Source organism: Artemia franciscana, chromosome 5, assembly GCF_032884065.1.
Source record: "Artemia franciscana chromosome 5, ASM3288406v1, whole genome shotgun sequence".
In the NCBI taxonomy this organism is placed as follows: domain Eukaryota; kingdom Metazoa; phylum Arthropoda; class Branchiopoda; order Anostraca; family Artemiidae; genus Artemia; species Artemia franciscana.
In genome coordinates this window covers 8,623,302-8,649,592 of record NC_088867.1, presented here as the reverse complement: position 1 = coordinate 8,649,592, position 26,291 = coordinate 8,623,302, and the positions used below count along the sequence as shown (strand labels likewise).

At 35.1% G+C, this 26,291-nt stretch overlaps 1 protein-coding gene across 1 annotated transcript in view; it reads right to left on the bottom strand.

Annotated features, from left to right (window-relative positions):
* LOC136026954 (dnaJ homolog subfamily C member 28-like) overlaps window positions 1-23,476 on the bottom strand; it is a 46,613-nt gene extending 23,137 nt beyond the window's left edge. Inside the window, exons 1-4 of the mRNA XM_065703813.1 lie at window positions 23,379-23,476; window positions 14,046-14,185; window positions 11,858-12,106; window positions 6,237-6,442 (exon numbers count right to left, since the gene is read on the bottom strand). Coding sequence (XP_065559885.1) covers window positions 6,237-6,442; window positions 11,858-12,106; window positions 14,046-14,171 — 581 coding nt within the window. The 5' untranslated portion in view covers window positions 14,172-14,185; window positions 23,379-23,476. The remainder of the gene's footprint in view (window positions 1-6,236; window positions 6,443-11,857; window positions 12,107-14,045; window positions 14,186-23,378) is intronic.
* Between the last annotated feature and the right edge of the window lie 2,815 nt (window positions 23,477-26,291).

The following is a 26,291-nucleotide window of genomic DNA, read 5'->3' as shown; positions in this document are numbered from 1 at the left end:
AAATGAATAAGAAAACTAGTTAAAAACTCTGCTAATACTGCAAAAGTAGACCTAAGTAGCCAATTTAGCCTATTTGAAGCATCTCACAAGCCGACACCCTATAGAAAAACACCTTTGACAATTTAAATGAATAAGAAAACTAGTTAAAAACTCTGCTAATACTGCAAAAGTAGACCTAAGTATCCAATTTAGCCTGTTTGAATGCACATATCGCCTTTTTGTCAGTGGAACATCCCCCTCATCGAGCTCTAAAAGGCTCAATCTAAAACTATAAGCCGTTGCTAAGATATTACCGATATGCCCTTTCGATAACCAGCATGACCCTAGTGTGTTTTGATTTAATTACCCCCCTCAATATTTCCTGAAATTTTCACCTTAATACTCCTAGCCTAAGTTGTAGTTGCAACAGAAGTAGTAGTTTGAGCAATAGCAGCAGTAGCAGTAATGGTAGCAATAGCGCTCACGCATTGTCTTTTGGTTAATTAATGTCCCCCTAAATATTCCCTAAAAGCTCCGATTTAATACAATATGCCACTTCTGAAATATGCCCCTTTGACAACCTGCATACACATAGGGTGTTATGATTTCGTTCACTTTCCCTTCAATATTATCTTAAACTTTCGATTTCATACCCTTAGCCTTAGTAGCACTAGTATCAAAGTAGTAATAGTAGTAGTAGGAGTAACAGTAGTAGTGTCGTAATTACAGTATTAGTAGTAGTAACAGCAGTAGCAATAGTATTAATAGCAGAATTCACATTCTCTTCATCATGCCCTGAAAGTTTCAGCTTTATAAACTAAGCCGTTCCAATGATATTGCTGATACGCCCTTTCGACAATCTGTACGCATATAGTATGTTTTAATTTAGTTCAACTTTCCTCTCAACATTTCCTCGAATTTTCACCTCAATACCCTCAGCCTTAGAGGTAATCACTACAGACGCAGTAGTTGTAGTAGCGGCAGTAGTAGTGGTACCAGTAGTAGTAGTATTGTTGGCGCGCAAATATGAAATTTTTGGTCAATTATTATCCCCCTCATCATTCCTTGAAAATTCCAACTTAGTACCCTCAGTCATCACTGAGTTACACCCTTCTGACAACCTGCATACACACAGTGAGTTTTGATTTACTTTAACACTTCCTTCAACATTCTCTGAAAGCTTTGCCTGAATGCCCTTAGCCTTTTTAGACATCAAAAGTCAATAGTTCCCCCCTTTCCTTATAACAATACTGTATGTAAGGAACGGGCGAATTGCGTAGCCTACAGCCCTTGCCCCGAGGGTGGTGGTGGGTTGAAATCCCCAGATACTTATTACTGGACCTTTTAGCATTGCTGAAAAAAATCGCTGTCTCAAATTCTATGGAATGTGTTTTGGGAGTAAGGGGGCGTTGGAGGCAGCTGGTTGCCTTCCAATCACTTTCGACTCTCAAAAAGGGCACTAGAAATTTCAATTTCCAATCCAATGAGCTCCTTCCGATGTTTCTACATCGACTACTTCTATAGGATGTGCCTTGGTGAAGGGAAAATTACATTGAACCCACTTCGCTCTTTACTTAGACAGCGCTATAGCGCTGCCTATGGTGAAAATTAATTTTTAGTTGACATCAATATTTAACATAGTAACACAAGCAACGTGACTAATTTCCAAATTCTACCCCTGAGCTTAATCCAATGCACGCCTCAGAAGAATTGGAAAAGCAGCCATCTGAGAATGCACTTTTCCGTCTCTAACCCCTTCCCTCCGGACCCGTCATGGATTTCCCTCGCATGAATCAACTAAAATCCTTGACTAATATAGCAACGAATTAGACAAAGATTATCTACGAGGAGAGCTAATTTCCATATGACCAAACTGTCATTCAATTATATAGCTGTATAACAAGCATCAGTCATTCACTTTAGGTAGATCGCTGCCTTTCTCAAGGAAGATTTTAATGTCTTGATACAAGTCTTTCTTAGACCAAAAAACGTAGCCTACATTAAAAATACACTAAATTAAATATAATGAATAGAACATTACAACACAAAATATAAATGTTAAAAATAGACAACATTAAGTGTATTAGACAAAATGCAAAATGTATCTTTTATTTTAGTATTCAGTATTTCCATTTCTGTACAGTGTTGCTTTTTTTCAACCTTGGTACCGTAATAGGAAGATATTATCATGAAAAGAGAAATCACCAATGCAACAGCACAAACACAAAAAAAAAAGAAAAAAAAAGAGAGAGAGAAGGAGAAAAGGAAGACTGTTTTCCTAAATTAGTGATTAATATAGATCAGCACTTGAATGAGGCCTTAACCCTACTCATCCATACAATCACATAGGTCAAACAGCATAGCCACACACAATCAACCATAAAGAATAATCCATGGACAGGCAGTCATGTCGTCAATAAGTATAAGTATATATAAGTTTAGAATGAATTGTCTTTCAAAAATTGCTGTAGCGAGCAAAAGGTTGTCAGGTATTAACATAAGTCCATTGCCACTTTTCCACGAACCTATGCTTTTTTCGTAAATTCTTCTTTTTCTCTCTCTCTTTCTTTGTCTTTCGTACTCCAATGCTTGCATTATTGTCATAGTGTTTACAAATAAATCACTATTTTATTATATTAAACACAATAATAAAATATAAAACACAAAAAATAATCAGAATCACTTTAGGATTAACACTGTGCAGAACAAGAGGATACCAAGTGAAGGTCGTGTAATTAGAATCAGAACCTTTTTTGAAGCTATTAAAAAACTTTAGCGTGAAGAGAGGGGTACTGAGGTGAGGGTTATCCCCCTCATATACGGAGTAATTTCTGTTCGTTGTAAGTTTTAATGTTTCGCTCCTTATTTTCAAAAGAAGAAAGTTTTGTTTTATGTTTGAGAAAGGTCATTTAGATATTCTGCTGGTGAGGTGAATCGCAAGCAACTTTAGTTTTGCATGAGTCTTTTGGAATGAATTTATTTTTTTTATGTTATTAGACCTTTCTAGAACGTTGAGCAATAAATATCTCCGTTAAAATCCCAAGACTCTGTGAATTTAGATAACAATAACGAATAGAATTTACAGTTCTTGGACTAATTTTGTACCATTGCTTTTATTTCTGGTTGCTGTGGCAAAACTGCCACAAGAATACATAAAAAAGGATACAAAAGATAAATCAACTTAGAATCTTGAATCATGAATCATTGAAATTTAGTCAGGCCATCAATTTCCAGCCTTACTCCAGTCACTGCAATACTGAAATGTATACACGCTGCTTATATCTGATTATGCAAATGCAATCAGAGAAAGAAAATTCCTTTTTAAAGAGGCTTAGTTTTATACAATATACTTTTAGAATAAAATAAAATCATAGAAAAAACTTATTTAATAAATAAGACCGTATTTTAATTGGAGTTATCTAATATTTAATAGATTATTTTTATAAATTGTTACAAGTTATTCGAATGAATCAGACTTCAACCTTAACTTATTTGATCCTGCATTTTCAGCAACAGTGGATTTTCTATCAGATCTGCTCACAGCTGGAATCTTCCCAATAGTTTACATTACACAACGTGTAACTATGATAAAGGCATCCTTGATAAATAATATTTTCTCCTTTATTGATTTTGGTGCTAGGAAAATGATGAGTCAGAGATCCCATACTTTGGGTTCGGCGTCCTTTAAATGGGGTCAAAATGAGCTAGCCCTTCTTAGATCAAGTTAGCAGAGGTCCCATGGGATGTACCTGACAGAGATTTTTTGCTCACAGTTTGACTCCTTCATGAATCTGTTAAACCTTATTTTATCAATATATGTACCATATCCACTTGAGGTTCCAGATCTAAAAGATTTATTCTCTCAAATCCTAGGCCTCCTCAGAAGCTGTAGAGGAAAGAATTACTTTTTGAAATCTTACATGTCAAAAGAGCCAACGTTAAGTGCAGCTACTGCTCGCCTCAGCGTTCCCGAAACAAGAGGAATATTTTTGTAATTTTTGATATAAAATTTGGATGCTAAACGGATTTATCATTTTCAGGAATTTTCAAATTACCGAAAAATATTCGTAATGCTTTACAAGTGATGCATTCTGTCCTCAAAACTTTGTCTACACCTTCTTTTTCCCTTTAAGTATACTGGCTCAGTTGCCCAGGGTGAACTTAATGTTCAAGAGGCATTTACCTTCTATTTTGCAGAAGCGGGGAAAATAACTGCTTCTTCAGTAAACTCTTGTCTTTTAAGCTTGATTTCAAATCGTATCTTGGTCCAACTTGCTTGAAATTGATGTCCCTGCGATCAGTTTCTTAGTTTGAGAAGATTAGACTTGTCAATGCATTAAAAGCACTACCATTAAAGTTGCACTGCGTTAATGCACTACCCACCACGGTAGTGAAATTTCATTCTTCGATTATCTCTCCCATGACAAGATTCGCAAATCTACATTTCGAGAATGGAATTTTTCCCAGTTCACTTAAGAGACCTCGAGTGATTATTTTATATAAAGATGGACCTCGGAGTGATACACTTACTTATCGGCCGATATCTTTATGGCCTGCATTTGACAAGATTTTTGAAAAGACTGTGCTTTCCCGTCTACCTTTCTATTTAGAAGCAAATAACTTTTTTTTTATAGTTTTCAGTTTTGCTTCTGAGCAAATCACTCAGCTTGAGCATACTTGGGCACTTTTTTTCCTACATTCGGTTCTTGATTTAAGTCTGATTTCTACCGCAATAGTTTTCGACGTCCAAAAAGCTTTTCGTTCCTTGACCCATAAGGTTATATTCTTGAAAGTATACCATTACGGCACAGGAGAAAATGACAGCTCTTAGTTGGTTTGATTCTTATCAAACCAATTTGATTGGTTTGATTGGTTTTGATTAGTTTGATTGGTTTGAGCTGAACTGAACGGTTTGAGCTATTTGAGCTTATTTCCGTAGATCCTCTTTTTCACTCACTATCTCAGGTTGAGTTTGGTGAGCCATAAGGCTCAGTTCTAGGGCTAGTTTCATTCTTAGTTTAAGTTAATGATCTTATTTTTGACCGTTACGAACCAAAAACATACAGTTTGTTATCGTCTTACGTCACCCCGAATCTTTTCATGCCCACAATGGTAGATCTCCGTGAATTGGTGATGGTATTCTAGTTATCTTCGCAGATGAGTTACTACTGTCATATCAGACCCTTAGATCTGTATTGAGCTAACTGTTTAGTTTGAGAGAGTAATTCTGAGGTTCGATGCCAACTGCCAGGCATTAGATTTTTTAAGTCGAAATTCCGAAATTGCTTGAAATGATTTTCAAGCGAATTTCTCAGGATTGCACACAACTATCGGAAATTCTTGTTTCGATGGGTTGTCTCAGCAGCCCTACAGATCATTCTTGGTATTCTTCTTGATGAGAATCTTTCCTTCAAGCATCATATAAGTCAAATTAAAATGAAGATATCGAGGAAACTTGGAATTCTTAGAAAGCTCACACACATCCTTCCTTGGTCGATTTTAAAAATTCATTTCTATGTCTCTTATTACATAATTATATGGATTCCAACATTTTCTTCCCTTCTAATACCACTCCCTAGGGTTTGTGACGAAGCAAAGAACCTTATCCTTGCTACATAGAGTTCTATTAATAAACTCTTATTTAATTTCAATTCACTTTACATTGTAACATTTATTTTTTCGTTTTTTAAGTTACATTGTGATGTTCCTTCACTCATTAAAACTAAATGGTCTCTTTTCTCTGACCATTCCCAAGGCCGTATCCAGGGGGTGCTAGGTGCTCCGACCCTCTTCCCCAAAATGTTTGCCCAACTCGTAAAAACGTAACAAAATGAATACAAACAAATTTTTGATGCGTTTTTTAAAGTTTTTTGAACCTCCCCCTCCCCCCAAAAAATTCTTTGATACAATCTTCAAACGTAACAAAATGAGTACAAACAAATATTTGATGCGTTTTTTAAAGTTTTTTGAACCTACCCCCAAAAAAATTCCTTGATACATTCTTCATCATTCCACATACTATCTTTTTAATTACAATAATATTCGGATTTCATTCAGTCCATCAGTAAGATCAGGTTTTTGGTAATTACTTCTTGTTCTTTCTCCCTGCATTCCCAGCTGTTGTATTAACAAAATATTATCCAATCTTCAAATAAACACTAAATTTAACAATAAAGACTTAATTAATGCCGTTATAACGATGCACATAGTAAGTAAGAAAAACAAGCTATACAAAAAAGCTGATTAAATCCACTTACCTCGTTTTGATCTTTTTCGCTTCTTTTGATTCAGCTGCAACAAGTGAATTTTCATCCAGCATACCAGCTTTTTTCATTCGATGCAGGAACACATTTTCTGTCGCTTTCTCAGCTTTCCTTTTTCGATGCTGCTTTTCTCTTTGATACAGAGAGCCATGTCCATAGCCCTCATAACTTAGAAACTGCCGGTGCTGTGGCGCTGTGTGCTAAAACAAAGATTTACAATTTCCAATGAGTTTGTAATTTCATGGCGAAACAAAACTAACTACTACTACTACTGAAAACAACTCACTGCAACAACAAACGGCCTGAGACCAACACAGCCGTGTGCACTCTTTCGTTACTCCAATCTGTTAAAGTGTTCACTCTTTACCCATCCCAATAAGTTCCAATTCCCCTTAAACACTTTTTAAAGACCACCCCTCACCCCATTCATTGACAACCTGGTTTTAGTATCTTAACCTTTCTTTCATTGCAGCCAAAAAAGTCGGATCAAACCATACTTTTCGTAAAGCTTGATACGCGATCTGTCAAACGAATATTTAGGACTATCCATTAACAATTCCTCTAGAAAACATTTTAAAATCATTATTAGCCTTTCGAAGCGCCCTCGTCTCGAAGCTATTACTGGATCACTCTCATTATTGTAGCTTGCTATATTTCAGTTTTAGGTAAATTAAATTAGTTAAACAGAAATAGAATTAAAATACTATACAATTTGAAACGTGAAACTAGTAAAAGGATCTACAAAGGTATCTTACTTCGAATAGACCCCTAGGGTACCAATCAAATTCTATGGCAATAGTTCCCATTCCCCAAACATTTGTCAGTACGGCCATGTTGCACATTTCTCGAATCCATATAGGTCACAGTTTATTTACGGAATGGTGTCAGACGCTCATTCACTTTCCATGGATATATTGAATAAAAGAGTGGACATGTTGCAGCTTGCTGGGATCAAAACAGTCTAGGGTTCTTCTTCTCTTCCTTCTATTCTTTTCTAAGTTGTTCCTATTTGTGTTACCCTTTTTATTTCTTTTGTTTATTTGCTGTGCTAGTGGGGCGTGATATGGCTGTCCTTGACGTGGTGGTAATATTTGATAATGAATAGAGGAAAAGGTGGAATTCTATCATCAAGGTTAAATGAATTTGAGCGAGATTCCTTTGTTTTTTTTTCAGTATTCCAAAATATTGTAGCTAATGATAATGAAGATAATTGCAATACGTTAGATATTCTAAAAAATCAATATTTATTTCTGAATGATTCGGCGAAGAATAATGTTAATAAAAGGAGGATATTGTTTTGGAATTGTCGGTGGTGAAGGACTACACAAGATACGATTGAAACTTTTTTATCGGCATCTAATACTGATGTTTTAGGCCTATGTGAAGCTTTTTAAGACGAGTTTTTGATTGAAAGTATTCATGTTCAAGATTATCAATTTTTCATGTCGGTCGAGACAGACAAAAGCAAGGTGGTCTTGGTGTTTTTGGTTAAAAATTGCATACCAGCTCACGCAAGGCTAGATTTTTAGCCAATCAATATTGAAATGATTTTGAATCTTGTGTTGTTGAGTGTTATGTTCCAAATAATCAGAAACTGCTCATTGCAGTTACTTAACGTACTCTAGTTATGGGAGATTCGAATACTGATTTAATGAGCCTTGTATTTGCTCACCAGAATAGAATGGATAGAAACACTGTGCAGTTTTTAGAAAGTCCGTTAACTCATGGATTAAACCCTGTATGTTTTAGGCCATCCAGAATAACTGATAGATCATTTTCACTAATTGATAATATTTTTCTCACCTTACAACACCATTAATAAATACGTCATTTCTGATGATTCGTCTGATCACTGCATGATTATGGCTGATTTTCCGCTTTGTTTCCCGTATGATAAAAAAGTCAAAGGAAGCATCGAGACATTTCACATAAAAATTTGTCAAATTTAACAGAAGGGCTTGGTGACGTTGAGTAGAGTCCAGTAATCCATGAAAGGAATCCAAATCAATCCTTAGAAAACTTTTATGATATATTGACTGATAAACTTGATAAATGTTGCCTGTGTGGAATTTTAATGGGGAACAGAAATGCTCCAAGAAAACCTTGGATAAATCAGTCCCTTTTGAGGTTGATTACTAAAAAAAAACATTTATATAAAATCAAAATTAAGTATCCAACAGAAATGAATATAATGTGTTTTAAAAATTATAAAAACCTTTTGTAAGGACTTTTAGAGATAGTATAAGAGCCTACTATGAAGATTCGTTTCAAAATTCTGATTCTCCCCGGAAAACTTGGAGCTTGATCAAGTGTAAAATTGGACGAAATAAAACAATTGTCGCATCCCGAGGCATTTTATGACAAAAATAGTGAAGAAGATAGAGGACCAGAAGCTGTTGCTAATATGTTTAGGGATTATTTTATAGTCGTTGGACAATCTACCGTCTACAGAAATAGATTTTTCTTCTCGCAGGATGCATAAACATTATTCCCCTCCCTCTGAAGGTAAAAGCATATTTCTGGCCCCAGTTAGTTTTGCAGAATTCCATAAGGCTATTAAAAATATAAAAATGGTAATTCAGTGGGATATGATGAACTATCAACAAAGCTGTTAAGGAGTATTTTTGGAGTGATTTCTGCAATATTTTAATTTATGCATCAGTTCAGGTTTGTTTCCTAGTAGACGGAAAATTGCCCGGGTAATTTCGTTACATAAAAAAGGTCATAAATCTGACGTAAATAATTATCGTCCCATTGCGATTACATCGCCTTTGCCTAAAACGTTTGAACAAATTTTCGAAGAAAGGATTTCTAATTATAAATAAACTGTGTTTTACCCAATAGCAGTTTGGGTTTAGGGCGAGCCATTAGACACAACACGCAGTTACAGCTCTTTTTTATGATTAAATGATTGTTTAGATAATGATTTCCATGTGGCTACTGTTTTCTACGATGTTAAAAAAGTATTTGACATATTAAACCATGAAATTCTTTCCGACAAAATGGAAAATGCAGGCATAAGAGGGATATGACTAGAGCTAGCAAGATCATACTTGAGTAGACGTAAAATTGCGGTAGATGTCGCTGGAAAACTGTTTAACTTCAAGAACCTTAATGGTATAGATGTCACTCAATGTTCGGTATTAGGTCCACTCAAATTTTTTATTTATATTAACGATCTTCTGCAGAGTTTGCAAGGGAATATTAGTCTTACTATGTTATTTGCAGATGACACAGCTATATCTGTTAAAGCGAGGGATTCAACTACACTAATTGGAAATTTGATTGTACCTGCTACTTCAGTAAATCGATGCTTCCAATAATCTAGTACCAAATTATACTAAAACTGAATTCATGGTTTTTGGTCCCTCAAAACTACCAACTCAATTGATTTCTTGTCAGGAGCTCCAGGTTAGTGAGAATAAAATTTATAGAGTTCAGTAATATCGTTATTTAGGACTTTTCCTTGATCCATTGCTATCTTTTCGTTTAAACCGCTAATCATTTAAGGGTTAAACTTGCTCAAATATTCGGTCGATGTACCGCATGAAAAATATTTTTCCATTTTCCATAATAAAAATAATTTACCACTTTTTAATTGTTTCGTGTTTGGATTACTGCTCAATGGTTTATCTTAATACCTTTTAGACGCATTTAAAACAATTACAGGTACTACAAAATAGGGCAGTAAGAATACTTGGAAAGTTTTTACATCAACCATCAAAACTTCGAAATACATCTGAAAAAAACGATATTCTTTTTCCTAAATTTATCGGATTTAAAACGCATACGTGATGTAAATATTTCCTCATGACATTTTCAAATTCAAAATCCTAAATATTATTTCTACAATAAATCCCTGTTGATTTTGACCCCTTGTTCGGCTCGTCGGTGGGTGGAATTATACCGAATTCTTTTAGTAAGATGTAAAAGGTCAAGGTTTTCACTTAGGTACCTAATCCCATTCATTGCGAATAAATATAAGCTAAATGATAAAACTCAGATTGACCAATCACAAAAATCTCAGCTGTATTTAAAGAAGCAATTATCAAAGATTGTTTTTTAATGTTTGTTTGTTTACGTTAAATGATGGAATTTTAGAAACTTATGATATTTTTCTTTATATGTTTTGTTTTTGTCTTTATGATGGAATGGCCTCCCATACCCCTCCTGCCCAGTCTTTCTTTTCTCCTTCCTTTCTCCTTTTCCCTGTTTTCTATGTTTTTGTTGTTACTGGGTTTTTTTCTGATAGTTAAGTTAATTTTGCTATTATTACTATTATTATGACGAGATGTTTTGTTCTGTGTATGTTATATTATTTACACACCCAACCTTACGAGCTCTGCTCTCTGTTGGGGGGTTAGTGTTTTTTTTTGTACTTCTAAGTATATTAAATAAAGCATTAAAATAAAGAAGGGTAGATCCTCTTGTATAACAGGATTCTTGTATAACAGATAACAGGAGGCTCACCGGGGAGGTCTTAGGGCCTGAACCTGTTTTTATCCCCCCTTCCCCTCTTCTCAAGATAGTGCATAAAGTCATGTTAGACCTCTTTCAAATAAGAACCATTCAGGAATTGTTGATAAAACGGTATCTAATAGTTCTCGAAGATTAAGGGGCGTAGCTCCAGCATTTTTATTGGGGGCAAGGGGGCCCTACATCCGGAGAGTTAAGGAGCATGGGCTATAAAATGATTTTTTCTCCCAATTATTAGAGGAAAGTGCCCCCTCCGAAACGATGCCACTGTTTTTAGATACATTTTGTTAAAAAGTGGACCTATTACACTTTGATGGAATAAGAGCTATTCAGGACAGACAAGTAATCTGGAGCCCAAAGCTCATCCTCATCCTTGTCTATATAGACTTGCTATACCTCTCTGGAATCCTGACTGTACAAGGTCCATTTATAGAGAACAAATACATGGCTACATTTCGAAAAATGATGGATATGTTAAACCTAGTTCAAATAAAATCATGCCAGGATTCATAACCAATATAACTACAAGAACCGAGATGAGGCATTAGGGACTGATCTCCCCTCCTTTAAAACCACACATACATTGACAGGGTACATCTTTTTCTGAGCACAATCATTCAGGCACTATTTAGAGAATGGTCTATAGCACTCAAATCTGGAAACTATTACAAAACTGATAATCTCTATAACTAAAGGGTTAAAATGGATCCGGAGCCTGAGCATCCCACCAAACCTAGTCTATATGGACGAGTTACACCCTTTTCACACAAGAATTACTCAGGCAATAGCCCAAGTTTCATCTACACTATATAGATTCATCTATATAGTGAATCTATACAGAGTATATATCTATATATCTACACTATATAGAGTCAACAAAATTTCGTTGTCTTAGTAAAGAACCATGAGTTTCAAATTCGTTGTCTTAGTAAAGCCATGAGGCCATGATTTGGAGCATTGGAGACCATTAAAAAAATAATTATTTTAATAAAAAAGACCCACTAAAGCCCGACCATTATATCAAATGCTTAGACAAAGTAGCATTAGATCCATTCTAAATTAGTCAAAAGCATCCTGAAAAGCATATACAAAAACCACGTCTAACATTTGTTAACTGAATTATTATGAACAGGAACTACCTCAATATCACATTCCCCTTCATTTCTTCTGCTCAGCTCCTCAGTCTTAGCACCAGTAAAGCCTTCTCTTTGCTCCTTATTTAACTTTTCTTGGAGTCTTCTGTATGCTTGTTCAACTTTTTTGAACTTTTCTGCATCACTGGATTCGGAACCACTATCAGGATGGTATATTTTTGCCAACCGAAAGAACGCGCCTCTAATAGTTTCAAAATCAGAGCCCTTCTTTACTTCAAGAATTCGGTAATCTTCCTAGAAAATTGGTTTCATCAAGTCATGACAGATATTAATACATGAATTATAAACTAAGACATAAAACAGTAAATGCATAAATCAAGGATCCATTTGAAAGGAAAGGGAGACCAACATTACCTTGGCTCATTTCACTCTGAAGTATTGTTGCAGTAAAAGGTCACCAGATCAGAAGTTTGCAGGTGAACCAGTCGGCCATTAGTTACCGATTTCCTGAAACGTAAGAGATTGATGTACCTTGACTACGTCCCTTGCATGCCAGAAGATCGACTCCCAATTGCAGTATATGAGTGGCACACCGAGGACGACCCAGACACACTCTACAGCAGCAGAACAAACAATATCTCAGAAGAGCGAAGGTGTCTCTTCAGCTGCAGTGGGAGAATGTCAGTGCTGCAGCTCAGCTCTGACATGTCTGTCAAGGCTTCCTAGATACATTATACGCCATTCCTGGCTCTAGAAGATAAAGGTCTAAGATCCACCTGAGCTGGATAATAAAAATGTATAAAATAAATCAACCAATTATTAATTTTCGGGTAAAAAACACTTTCAGCAGCCATGTTACACTACTTAGCTATTGTTTTCTTTTCATGTAAGTCAGTTTTTGTCTTGTAAGTCAATAGTTTTGTCTTGTAAGTCATTGTAAGTAGTCCTACTTCAACCTGTGTAGTTTCTATTTAAAGTTTCTTTCTATATTTTTCAGAGCATCTCAATGCAATAGCTAGTATACATACATATAGTAGCATACACACGTAGCATACATAAGGCCTTCACACCCATACCCTATCGTAGGCCCCATATAAGATATTTATCATTTTTAGAATTATTACAAACTTGTCTATAATTTTTCACATACTAATTCATCTATTTTTTGTTTTTATTTACCCGTGCTGCCAAAAAATACGTGCCCTTCTTGAATAAAACACAAACATGCCTATTAAATCAGTTTTAATTGAAATTAAGATTATAATACTTTGATATTCTATTTTATAGTAATTTGCTTCATATTAAGAAAAGGGGATTAACTAAATTTGAATTTCTTCCAATAAATCTCGAGATCAATTTATTTTGAATCATTAAAATGAATTATTAAATTATTGAATCATTAAATGATTGAATCATTAAAATGAAACATGAAAAAGTTAACTGTTTGATTACAGTCTTTGACTCTATATTACATTTTGGGTTTTTCATTTGCCCCTTTAATTTTTCTTTTTTTCCATCCTTCATTTCAATTTTTCCTGATTCTAATTTTGTTTCATAACTTTTGGCTTTTCAGGTTTTTCTTTTAGTATTTCTATAAGATTGAAGATTATCCTTAAGTGCCATCTTTTCTATTGTAGCACTGATTATTTAAACAATTTAAAATGAAGGTTACACCATGGCTGACTAAGGCATCAACAAGGGTACAAACAAATGATAATCCAATTTTGAACCTTAAACTAAATGAAAACAGCAACGAATATTTTATCCAATCTTAACTGCGTTTATTTTTATTACCTCAAGCAAAATACGAACTGGTCAGAAGCCAAGTCAGTGAAGTTCACTTTGGCCCAAATTTCTAAGATTTTAACATCAAAGTAATGGACCAGTTTCTTAGCGTAGTAAATTTGTTAAGAAGCTCAGTAAAAATGAGGACTAGTACTAAAATAAAAAAAGAATACTTAGATCATTGAATGCTGAGTTTTTTTTTATTTAAATTAAACTTGATTAGGTTTACACAAAAATGTACTTCAAAACATTCTCCATATTTGATTGCGTGAGCAAACACTGAAAAATCAAAAGATTTTTCACTATTTAGGTAGTAGATTAGAATAAAAATCAACAATCTATTGTCTTTTATTTTCAAAGGTGGGGGGGGGCAAACCTTGGGTATGCATAAATCATTTTTATTGTTATTTGCAAGAATATGCCACCATCAGTAGTTAATCATACTTACAGTATAATTTTCAATTTCTTTTTGTTGACATCCAGAAAATGTTCTACTTCGAATTGAGGCTGAGCTTATAGTGGGTATAATGCACATCTTCTTTTGGAGTGTCACAAAGTTGGAGAAAGCTACCATTTTTTTCCCGAACTCTACAGAAAAAAACCTTATATCAAAATAGCCTTTATAACAAGTCTTTACAAACTGATCACGCTCAATCTGACAGTTCAATCAAATCCTAAAAACAGCATGTAAAGGTGGATCTAAAGTAAAATCTTGGGGGGGAGGGCAATGTGACAAGGTCCCCAATAATTGACCTAACTGACAATTTCATTTTTAAAAATAGTGAAAAAAGAGAAAAAATGAGGGCGCCAGAAAAATCTTGGGGGTGGGGAGCCCGCGGTCCTTGTAATTTAAATTACACAGATTTTTTTCATAAAACTTGTGGAAAATTCCAAAATATTTTATTACAAAAAAATTTGACTCTTTGTCAATACTCTACGTTTCAAAACAACAAAAACTTTAGCGTAAAGAGCGGGACGTTGAGGAGGGGAGAGCCCCTTTCTCATACAGAATAATTTCTGTTCTTTCTAAGTTTTAATGTCGCTCCATACCTTCACTTAAAAAAAACTTTTTTTTTTATTTGATTTCTGAACGTTTTGAATTAACGCAGGTTTTGAATTTGGCTCACTGTACATGGATAATCAAAACAAAACTGACATATTAATTTTACCTTTCTTTAAACTAATAATAACCTAAGTTTGATTGGTGTTTCAGTTGTTTAAGAATAACCCCTGAATCACAAAGGCTGTTTAATTAGAATGATAGCCTTTTTTAAAAGTTGAAAAAGAAACTTTAGCGTAAGAGCGAGCTACTGAGGAGAGGCAACCCATCTCATATATGTAATATTTTCTGTTCGTTTTAAGTTTTAATGTTGCTTCTTACTTTCAATTGAAAAAACTTATTTTTTAGTTAATTGCTGATCGTTTTTTAAATAATGTCGGAAAATCCAGCTACCCCTCCATGGAAAATTCCCTTCCCCCACGACAATTTTCTCCATGGAAAGATTCTGCCATGCAACTTAAATTAGCGATATTTGCGGAATTAATTTTGACAGGCATAGTAACAAAACGGTCAAAGAGGTTGACACTATTTTTACGAGAATGAGAGTCACAAGTTGAGCAATCCTCAAATGGCTGAAATGAATGAAAGAAAAGATCTTTAAAAGATATACGTAATAATTGATGTTCCTGAAAATTTCCCCCTGAAAACGTCTGTATACTTACCAATAACAAATACTATATTTAAACAGTGGGCAAAGTTCATAGCTTGCAGTCCTTCCCATGGAAACTGTGGGGGATTAAGTCGTTCCCAAAGAAATTGTTTTTAGATATTTCGACTATGTTGGACAAAATGGCTATCTCAAAATTTTGATCTGGTGACTTAGGGAAAAAAGAGCGTGGGAGGGCGCCTAGTTGCCTTTTAGTTTGAGCCCTGTCACGAAATTCTAGGACCACTGGGTCAATACAATCACTCCTGGGAAAAAAACAAATAAACATACATCCATGGTCTTTCTTCTGGAAAAAAAAATATACAAAATTCCACATTTGTGCAGATAGGAGCTTTAAAACCTCTACACAGTAGGGTTTTCTGATGCGCTGCTCTTCATTAATATTCTATGACTCTTAAGGGATGTTTCCCCCTTTTTTCGAAAATAGGGAAAATTCTCTCAGGCTCGTAACTTTTGACGGGTTGGACTAAACTTGATGAAACTTATGTATTTAAAATCAGCATAAAAATCCGATTCTTTTGATGTATCTATTGGTATCAAAATTCCGTTTTTTAGCGTTTTGATTTGAGCGGTTATGGGCTGTTACCACAAAAAGTGTTTGAAAGAATATACTAATGACAAGAATTAGATAAGTTAGTTTAAGAATGAATCGATTAAAAATTAAGTGTTTGGGGTACATGAAAATAATCAACACAAATTATTATAAACAGATCAAGACATAGTTTGCAAAAACAACAAGCCTGAGTAGATTTTAGCTATCAAGTAGGTTGGTTGCAACCGTTTGTCACATAGGCAAACAAAAGAATCAAATTGACCATGAATTGCTCACTTTTAATTCCTGACTTTTATAACCAACAAGAGAGTAATCCATTGGATTGGGCTCAATTTGCAGAGGATATATCAAATTATAAAATATAACAAAATACACCATAGAATGTTTTATTTCTCTACTGTGAAAAAGATCCGAAAGTGGTTTATATGCTTATAATGTACAATCCTTATCGCTTGGATTTCAGTTTAATTTAAACTTATTGTATGTGGCTGTGCATACATAATGGTGAATATTAAGATGACCCTACTGAACTAATGCATTCACTTACTGGACTAATATTTGGAAGCTTGAATACAATGTGGACTCTCCATATTAGGAAGAAAAACCCAGACATTCAGTGCCACAAGAACAGTAGGGATGGGTCCTGTAATGCAATTTCCAGCAGCCACATAGAGAGATCTTGATGTCAATAAGTTGAAATTTCACATTCATGCACAAGTGACTATTGCAAAGACTAATCAGACACTTGGCTTGACCAAAAGAATGTTCACTAGCAGATATTCAATTATAATGACCAAGCTATACAACAGTCTGGTTTAACCAAGGCTGGAGTTTAGTATTTATATTGCATGCCTAATTGACAGGATTGACCAAGTAGCTCTAAAATTAGTCCACAAAATTCAGAAATTCGATGATGTCCCCTATCCATCCTGTCTCTGTAAGCTCAGAGTACCATCTCTAATATATCATTATGAAACAAAACAATCTGATAACAGCATACAGGCTTCTAAATGCTGAGCATACCAACCTGGCGTTTTACCAATCAGACAATCCAAAGTGAACTCATAGTCACCCTCAAAAGCTTTTCTAGAAGCAAGTTAACACTAGAGTAAGGAATATGTTAGTAAATTTATAATTTTCAGCATAGTATAGTTATGATGAAAGTGAATCTACGCAAAGGAGGGAAAAACAAAGGTTAGAGATTCATCTTTTAGTCATGAATATTCCCCATTGATTGAGAGTGTTTTGTCAGGACTATTAATGAGGGTAGACCATTACTGATGGGTTACATATATAGAAGTCTCAGTTGCCCAGATGCAACTGCATCTTACCAAGCTCTAATTCAGTTGACTGAACAAGCATCCAATCATAATAATCAGGACTTAATTCTTCTTGAAAATCTGAATCTACCAGATCTCAAATGGGTTGAGGGTTTGGGTTATCAACAAAGATCAATTGTCAGTAACCCATTTGTTGAATATTTAGATAACAACAGCTTATATCAAATAATAAACCAACCAACCTGGTGTAAAAATAACCAGGCACCATCCCTACTAGATTTGACAATCACTAACAACCCAGGATTGTTAGTGAACACTAAGTACATCCCTCCTGTTGGTGCCAGAGACCACGTCTGCATCTCTCATGACTTGCTACTTAGTTAACAAAGAAACAGTTGTATGAAACAAACTTACACCAACTACAGCAAAGTTAGAGAGATAATACAGGAAGTAGAATGGGACCAAGTGATTGTCAAAGGAGACATTGAGCTAGCCTGGCAAAATCTTAAGAGCACCCTGCTCCAGGCTGAGAGGATATGTACTTCAAGTTCGTTCATGAAGGCAGCAAAAACACTGCCACGAGTGAACCAGCCTATTAAAAGGGCTATGAACTGTAAGATGAAGGCTTTTAAAAATCATAACAAATGCAAATGCACACACCACTGAGATTGCTTTGCAAGAGCAAGGAATAGACTGGGACAACTGACCAGGCACTTCATAGCTGACTATGAAGATAACTTGGCATCAAACACCCAAGACAACCCAAAAAGGTTCTGGAGATATGTATCTGCTAAATATAAGAGTAGACAAACTATTCCATTCCAGCTTTACCCTGAAGGAAAAAAGCTGGAAGATCCAGAGGAAATAGCAAATTTGCTTAACACCACATTTACATCCAAATTCTCAGTGGACCTCCCAGACAAGCCACTGTGCTCTGCCCCTAGGTTGGTGGCACACCCAGTGCCAAAAATTTACATCACAATGGATGAGTTTAAGAAAAGTCTGAGTAAACTAGACCCCAACAAAGCTAAAGGCCCAGATGGTATACATCCCAGGCTCCTTAAAGAACTTGAAGATTTAGTAGCTAAGCTGCTTTCTTTGCTATTCAAATTGTTTCTTCAGACAAGTGGCCTACCTGTAGATTGGTGGACAGCCTCAATTAATCCATTATTCAAGAAAGGATCTAGAACCCAGCCTGAGAACTATCAATCCATTAGCCTGACCTTGGTTGTGGCCAAACTTATCAAAGGGCTGGTCAATGATGCAATTATAGCACATATGACCAAAAAATTACCTTTTTTTTGGTGGTCAGCATGGCTTCAGGAAAGGCATGTCTTTTGAAACAAATCTAATACTAACTTATGAATCTATAACTGATCTGCTAGAGCAGGATGTTCCAGCTGATGTATTCCTACTAGATCAAGCCAAGGCCTTTGATAAAATGTCTCACTGCTACCTTATGATCAAACTGTCACTATATCAGATAGAAAATGATGCTGCCCAGTGGATCCAATGCTTCCTATTTAACCGAATCCAGATTGTCAATGTATATGATGAAAGAGGTGACTGCATCTACTCAACACCGGTTCACATTAAGAGCGGTGTCCCCCAAGGGACCAAACTACATCCAACTCTGTTTAACCTCTGCATAAATGATGCTCTTGAGGTGGTTAAGATAACCAACAGTTTAAAAGCATGTTTCTAGAAAAACCTGCCTAGTAAGAAAAAATCAGTGTTGGTAGCAAAATCAGGATTGCAATTATTTTTTTCCTTAGCCTTAAAAGTAAATGTTAATTTGGAAACAAATTTATAAGGGGTGTCTGGCATTTTATTTTAATTTACACAAATCTCTTTTGATACTAACATTAGCTGAAGCAGCTACTAGTGGCAATTTTTTCTCACAAGCCAGTTTTTTAAACCCTTTTTAAACTTCTGGTTAGTAAGGGCTGTTTTGAGCCATTTAGGGACTCAAAATGTAATTTTCCCTGAAGCAATTATTGAAAAGCATTAAAAAAGGCATCAAGTGATGTATTCACATTCATCTTAGCTAAATTAAGTTGTAAACTATAAATTTACTATAAGCTTTTTTTTCAAATAGAGTTATCAGCATGTGAAATGCCCTTAGTGAAAAAACCAGTGACCTCAGCCAGCATTGACTGCATTCAATTCATTAGTGAACAGGGAGTGGCTCAAAACCCATGGTGCACCATTTTAGATGCCACAGATGATTAAGTATCATCACTGAATCTGGCATACAGAGGATTTGTCTTATTGCTAGCAAGTGAAATCTAAGGTAATTTAAGGAAGGCAAATTAATTCACAAACACATTCAAGTTTTGTTGCCAGCTCAATAAAGAGGTGTAGGTGCCCCATCTTGGAGTTCACACCTTATGATGACCAGTTCATTAGTGAACAGGGAGTGGCTCAAAACCCATGGTGCGCCATTTTAGATGCCACAGATGATTAAGTATCATCACTGAATCTGGCATACAGAGGATTTATCTTATTGCTAGCAAGCGAAACCTAAAGTTATTTAAGGAAGGCAAATTAATTCACAAACATATTCAAGTTTTGTTGCCAGCTCAATAAAGAGGTGTAGGTGTCCATCTTTGAGTTCACACCTTATGATGACCAGTTCATTAGTGAACAGGGAGTGGCTCAAAACCCAGGGTGCACCATTTGAGATGCTGCAGATGATTAAGTATCATCACTGAGTCTGGCATTAAATTATCTAAAGTAATTTAAGGAAGGCAAATTAATTCACAAACATATTCAAGTTTTGTTACCAGCTCAATAAAGAGGTGTAGGTGTCCATCTTTGAGTTTATACCTTATGATGACCAGTTCATTAACAAACAGAGAGTGGCTCAAAACCCATGGTGCACCATTTGAGATGCCGCAGATGATTAAGTATCATCACTGAATCTTGCATACAGAGGATTTGTCTTATTGCTAGCAAGCAAAATCCAAAGTATTTTCATGTAGGAAAATTAATTCACAAACATATTTACGTGTTTTTTCTAGCTCAATAAAGAGGTGTTCATACCTTATGATGACAAAAAATTTTCTGTTGGACCAACAACATAAATCTCCCTTTGAATTGCCTTGTCTAATCTATTCTGTTTGTAAGCCTAGGGGCTCAAATATTCTTCACTTTGTAAACATGAGGATTTAATTAAGGTTATGCCTATATTGAAAAGAAATTAATGTCTATGCTAAGATTTTTGACCTAAAACCCACCCCTTAATACAGACATGTCACAAAATCAGAAAAAAGTAAAATATTGAATTATGAATTAACCATGTTTTTAATTTTGAATATTTGCACACCTGATAGATAAGGGTTATATTTGCAAGATAGAAAGTGAAGCTGGCTTAAGGCCTTTTTTGTGTCAACCAGCTGGTTTAACCAATGACAGTTTTGGTTTAACCAGCTTGTATGTTTAATACAAAAATGTAAAAAATTTAATGGTTGAGCTCCAACAAAACTGCTGCACAAAGATTCTTCTTTTTTTTACTTGTCACATTGGGCAAATAATTTTAAACATAAGACATTTTCAAAAATGTTGAAAGTGTGATTCTCTTATAATTAAATGATTTAGCAGTGGTTTAATTTCCCCCAGATTTGACATATTTCATATTAATTTGAGGTTAGAAATGATCTAACCTACTCTTTTATGTTTCAAAAGATAGGAAGCAGCTAAATTAGTGGAACCTTTGGTTAAACTGTTCAGGTAATACCTTGGAAAATATTGCATTCATGCTGTAAAAGCGGAATCACCTATAAAAATTCTGAGTGATGAGACTTTGGCAAATTTAAGCTACCCTAAAGAGGGAATAAAATTTTAGTTTGGCTTCTTATTGCTTGGATTTTGGAATTATCCTAAAGGGCTATGGATTAATTTTCAGGTCAAATTCCAGTCTAGCTACTTTTTACTATCTTGGAAAGGGGATAGGTTAGGAGAATGATTCTTTCAGTAATGAATCCATAGCTAAAAACATACTCTTGGAAGATATTGCCAAGCTTCTGTGTTAGCCCTCTTCTAATTTCTAAGTCTTAGAATTTTGCATACTTGACTGGTTTACAGCTATTAAATTTTGACAAAGCAACATTTTAACTTAATTTTCAGCTAACAGTTACTATTTATCTAATTTTAACTATGAAAATGCAATTCTTGTTACTCCAGTGGAATTTTAAGCCATATTAATGTTTTATCTCTAAATTTAGGAAATGCATTTGCAAATCATAGAAACTTCATAAGTTGGGATTGAGCAAAGTTATGAAGCTAAAAACACCTTTTTTCTTGTCATATAAGCAAAAGATCTATTCTGCAAAGGTTTCACTTTTATAACACAGATTGTTAAGGGTGTGGGCCTCAAGAGAGAGAAGGAGCATAGGTATATGCTTCAAAAGACTTACCCATGACATTATTTAGTCTCAAGACCCATCCCTGAAAGTTTCGTTTTCCTAACCTAAACCTTTGGTAAGTGTTTAATATTGTCACAAGCTGTCTAAAGGGCATATTACTGCATATAGCAAGATTCTGATGATTGAATACTGTTTCTTTGTCATTATTAAAGAAGTGCATCCATTTCTGGTTGAACCTCCTCCTCCATGGGGCAAACTAAAAATGTGTAAATTGAGCTTGCTTACAGGTAACATTACCTGTAGAGCAAAGCATATTAGTCCACAAGCCCTGCAGGCAGAAGAGTAAGGTCTGTATTCTATACTTATTCAACAAAGAGTGATAAAACTCAATAAACAATAAACCTCAAACAAGGTTTATTAAATAGATATAGAATACAGACCTTGCCCTGCTGCCCATGGACTCATGGGCATGGACCCAGGGCTCATGGACTAATATGCTTTGCTCTATAGGTAATGTTACCTGTAAGCAAGCTGTCTTTATGCATTTCTAGTTTGCCCCTTGGAGGAGGAGTGTCTACCAGAAATGGATGTGCACCAAGAATTAGCATTTCTAAGAGTAAAATTCTAGTTAATTGACTTCTTGCTATCTCAGAAAGGGTTTAGGTTAGAAAAATGAAACTTTCAGGGATGAATCTACAGACTTAAGTATGTCCTAGGAAGGTATTTTGAAGCAACTACCTCAACTCCTTCTTCCTCTAGAGGGCCCTGACTTGATGACCTTTAAAAATATGTGTGTTATAAAAGTGAAACCTTGCAAAATAGATCTTCTGCTTAATTGAAGTACAACAAAATTGTTTTCAGCTTCATAACTTTGCTCAATTCCATTTTCTAAGGTTTTAAAAATATGCAAATACATTTCCTAAATTAAAAAAAAACAACATTGATATGGCTCAAGATTCTACTCAAATAACAAGAATTGCATTTTCAGAACTAAAGGCAGAGAAAAAGCAACTAGTGACTGAAAATTAAGGTAAATGTTGTTTTGTCAAAATTTCAATAGGTATAGACCTGTCATGTGGGCAAATTTCAGGGCCCCCTAGAGGAAGAAGGAGTGGAGGTGGGTACTCTAAAATACCTTCCTGGGACATACTTTAGCCTGTAGACCTATCCCTGAAAGTTTCATTTTCCTAACCTAAACCTTTTCTGAGATAGCAAGAAGTCAATTAACTAGAATTTTACCTTTCTAAGTACTATAGTAAGGAAACTAAGCTGCTTTGCAGCATAGTTTTTAGTTTAGACACAGTTTAGTTTTGACAAAACTTAACATCCAACCTTTTCAGGATAGACAGATGGGTTGGATGTCAAAGTGAGTGATAAGTAAATCTGGTATAAGCCCTACTTTATTGTTAATGTTATTCAAAAAACACACCCTTAGATTGAAGTGCTAGGTAAATGGTTTACATTTGAGTTGTGTAATAAATGAGCTTTGAATTTTCAAAAATAATTATTTTTGAAATATATTAATCTTGAACAACTTATTAATAAACTATTGATGTTTTTAACCACTTTTCAGTAGGCCTACCTTAACTAGTGTTGATAACTTCTCTTTGTTGTTACAAAGATGAAACATGTTTTGGGCCCCTTTTAGGGTTAATGATATAATTAGCCCCAGAAGCAGTTGTTGAATTATGAAAGAGCATGAAAAGAGGCACCAAATGACATTTACCCTTTCACCCTCACTAAATTACATCCAACTTCATATTTAAAAGTAGAGCTGTATCAATGGATATATTAAAAAGATTTAAAGTCTTAAAGATATGTGTACTGCAACACATTTACGGAATTTTTATTTACCTAGAGACAACGGAATTCCAAGCTGAAGAAGTGCTGCAGAAATTACAAATTCCACGAAAATTAAGTTTAAATTATTTGCCTTTTCATAAGCAAGCAGTCCAATATTCGTGACACCTATCTTCGCTTTCCGTCGGTTATTCCACATTGGCACTTTTTCAAACAGTTCGTGGTAACGAACTGTAGTAAGGACCGACCCGGCTCTATAGTAACCAGAACTCTGAAAAATAGAATTTTGATACCAATAGCTACATCAAAAGAATCGCATTTTAATGCTGATTTTAAATATATAAGTTTCATCAAGATTAGTCATACCCATCAAAAGTTACGAGCCTGAGAAAATTTGCATCATTTTAGACAATAGGGGGAAACACCCCCTAAAAGTCATACGATCTTAAAGAAAATCACACCATCAAATTCAGCGTATCAGAAAACCCTGTACAAGTTTCAAGCCCTATCTACAAAAATGCGGAATTTCGCATTTTTTGCCAGAAGACGAATCACGGATGTGTGTTTATTTGTTTTGTTTTTTTTTTTTTCCTAGGGGTGATCGTATCGACTCAGTGGTCCTAGAATATCGCAAAAGGGCTCATTCTAACGAGAATTAAGAGTTCTAGTGCCCTTTTTAAGTGACAAAAAAATTGGAGGGCACCTACGCCCCCTCCCACGCTCATTTTTCCCCCCAAAGTCACCCGATCGAAATTCTGAGATAGCCATTTTATTCACCATAGTCGAAAAACCTAATAACTATGTCTTTGGGGACGACTTAATCTCCCGCAGTCCCCGTGGGAGGGGCTGGAAGTTAGAAACTTTGACCTGTTTTTAGATATAGTAATGGTTACTGGGAAGTGTACAGACGTTTTCAGGGGGATTTTTTTGTTTTCTTTTGGGGGGGAGAGTTGAAGGGGGTGGTTACGTGGGAGGATCTTTCAATGGAGAAAATTCTCATGGGGGAAGAGACTTTCAATGGAGGGGGCGCAAGATTTTCTAGCATTATTTAAAATTAAAATGAAAAATAAATATGAAAAGTTTTTTCTACTGAAAGTGAGGAGCAGCATTAAAACGAACAGAAATTATTACGCATATGAGGGGTTGAACTCCTCGTAAAACCTCGCTCTTTACGTTAAAGTATTTCTAGTAATTTCAACTATTTATTCTACGGCCTTTGTGATTCAGCGATCATTCTTAAGGAATTGGGAAAAAATTTAAGCTTTAGTGTAAAGAGTGAAGTATCGACGAGGGATGAGTCCCCTCATATACACGATAAAAACATACTAATATAGAAGTTCGCTACGCAAGTTAATTCGTAAGTTACGTATATTTTTTACCTATGAAAACGTTCGTAAAAGTTAAAAGTTATAGTTGCCTTTTTTACTAATCAAAAATTGGAGGGCAACTAGGCCTCCTCCCTCGCTCCTTTTTTCTCAAAATCTTCCGATTAAAACTATGTAAAAGCCATGTAGCCCCAAAAATTAATGTGCAAATTTCGTTTTAATTATTTATGTGCGGAGAGCCAAGATCAAAACATGCATTAATTCAAAAACGTCCAGAAATAAAAAAAAACAAGTTTTTTTTAAGTGAAAGTAAGGAGCGAGATTAAAACTAAAAACGAACAGAAATTACTCCGTATATAAAAGGGGCTTTTCCTCCTCAACGCCCCGTTCTTTACGCTAAAGTTTTTTACTGTTTTAAAATGTAGAGTTAAGAGAGACTTTAATGAGACTTGCAAAATTAATTTGTCTCATCCTCAAAAAATAAAATAAATTACTAGCCTTTCTTTACCTCTTCATTAAATATTTACAAACCTGTGCAATTGTCCTCTCCAAAGTCGTCAGCAAGTTCTCTGAGAACATAGGGGCATTAGAAATAAAAATACTACTTAATGAAAAAGCGGCTGGCTTTATTATACAAAGATTTCTTTTTATGTCAGAGCCGTTCCTGATCTATCTGAAATAATTCCGCCAGATTTTAGTTTCTTCCAATCGTGCTCCTGCTTGCAAGCGGAATACTCGGTTCAATTTGATACAAGTAAAAAAATAATAATAATAAATTTCTCTCTTTATCCCCTTCTGTTTGAGGATTTTTCATAAGGTTCCAAATTCCTTAACATTATTATTGATGTTAATAATACTGGTGTGAGCTTTGGACAGCAACTTGTCCTTTTGTAAGAGGACAAAGTCAAGAGGACTTAGTAATATAAGGCAATAGATGGTAACAACTTGTTATTGGTTCAAACCAATTTCTTGTAATTTTAAATTTCCGCTTCTGAAATACAAATGTGACTTTAAAACCAAGAAGAAACCTCGTGTCATTCACCAAGACTTGGCTTTTTTCATCAACAGATGATGCTCGGACATAATCTCTAAATACTTGATATCAGGGTATTTAAAAAAGAATGTTAATCATACTTAATGTAAAATAGGAGTCAATTCCTTAGTAAAGCTTTCGAGGATCAGGACGTGATCTTACCTCAGTAAGGGAGAAAAGGGGGAGGGAGGAGGGTCCATAAATTCTTTTCGTCAGAACTTTTATTTGAAGGGGTTTTTAGATCCTCACCAAACTTAGGGTAGAATGAGAGTAAGTACCCTAGTTATGCCTTTGAGATTTGTCGTCAGGACTTTTATAGGAAGTGGTTGTTAGATCTCCGTCAAACTTTAGGTAGGATAAGAGTAAATACACTACTTATTCCTTTGAGACCTAGGACACATCCAACTTCTTTTAAAGGAGGGGAGGTTACTAATTTCTAGTTATCTCGATAACTATTCAAGGACGATGACTTCACATATTGTCACTCGATGACTCGATGACTTCACATATTGTCACTGTCCAAACTCTCATTCAATACACCCTCTTTCATTCTTAGTATTAATAAAAAGTTTGTTCTTTTTTCGGATTTTTCTCCCAAAATGAATATTG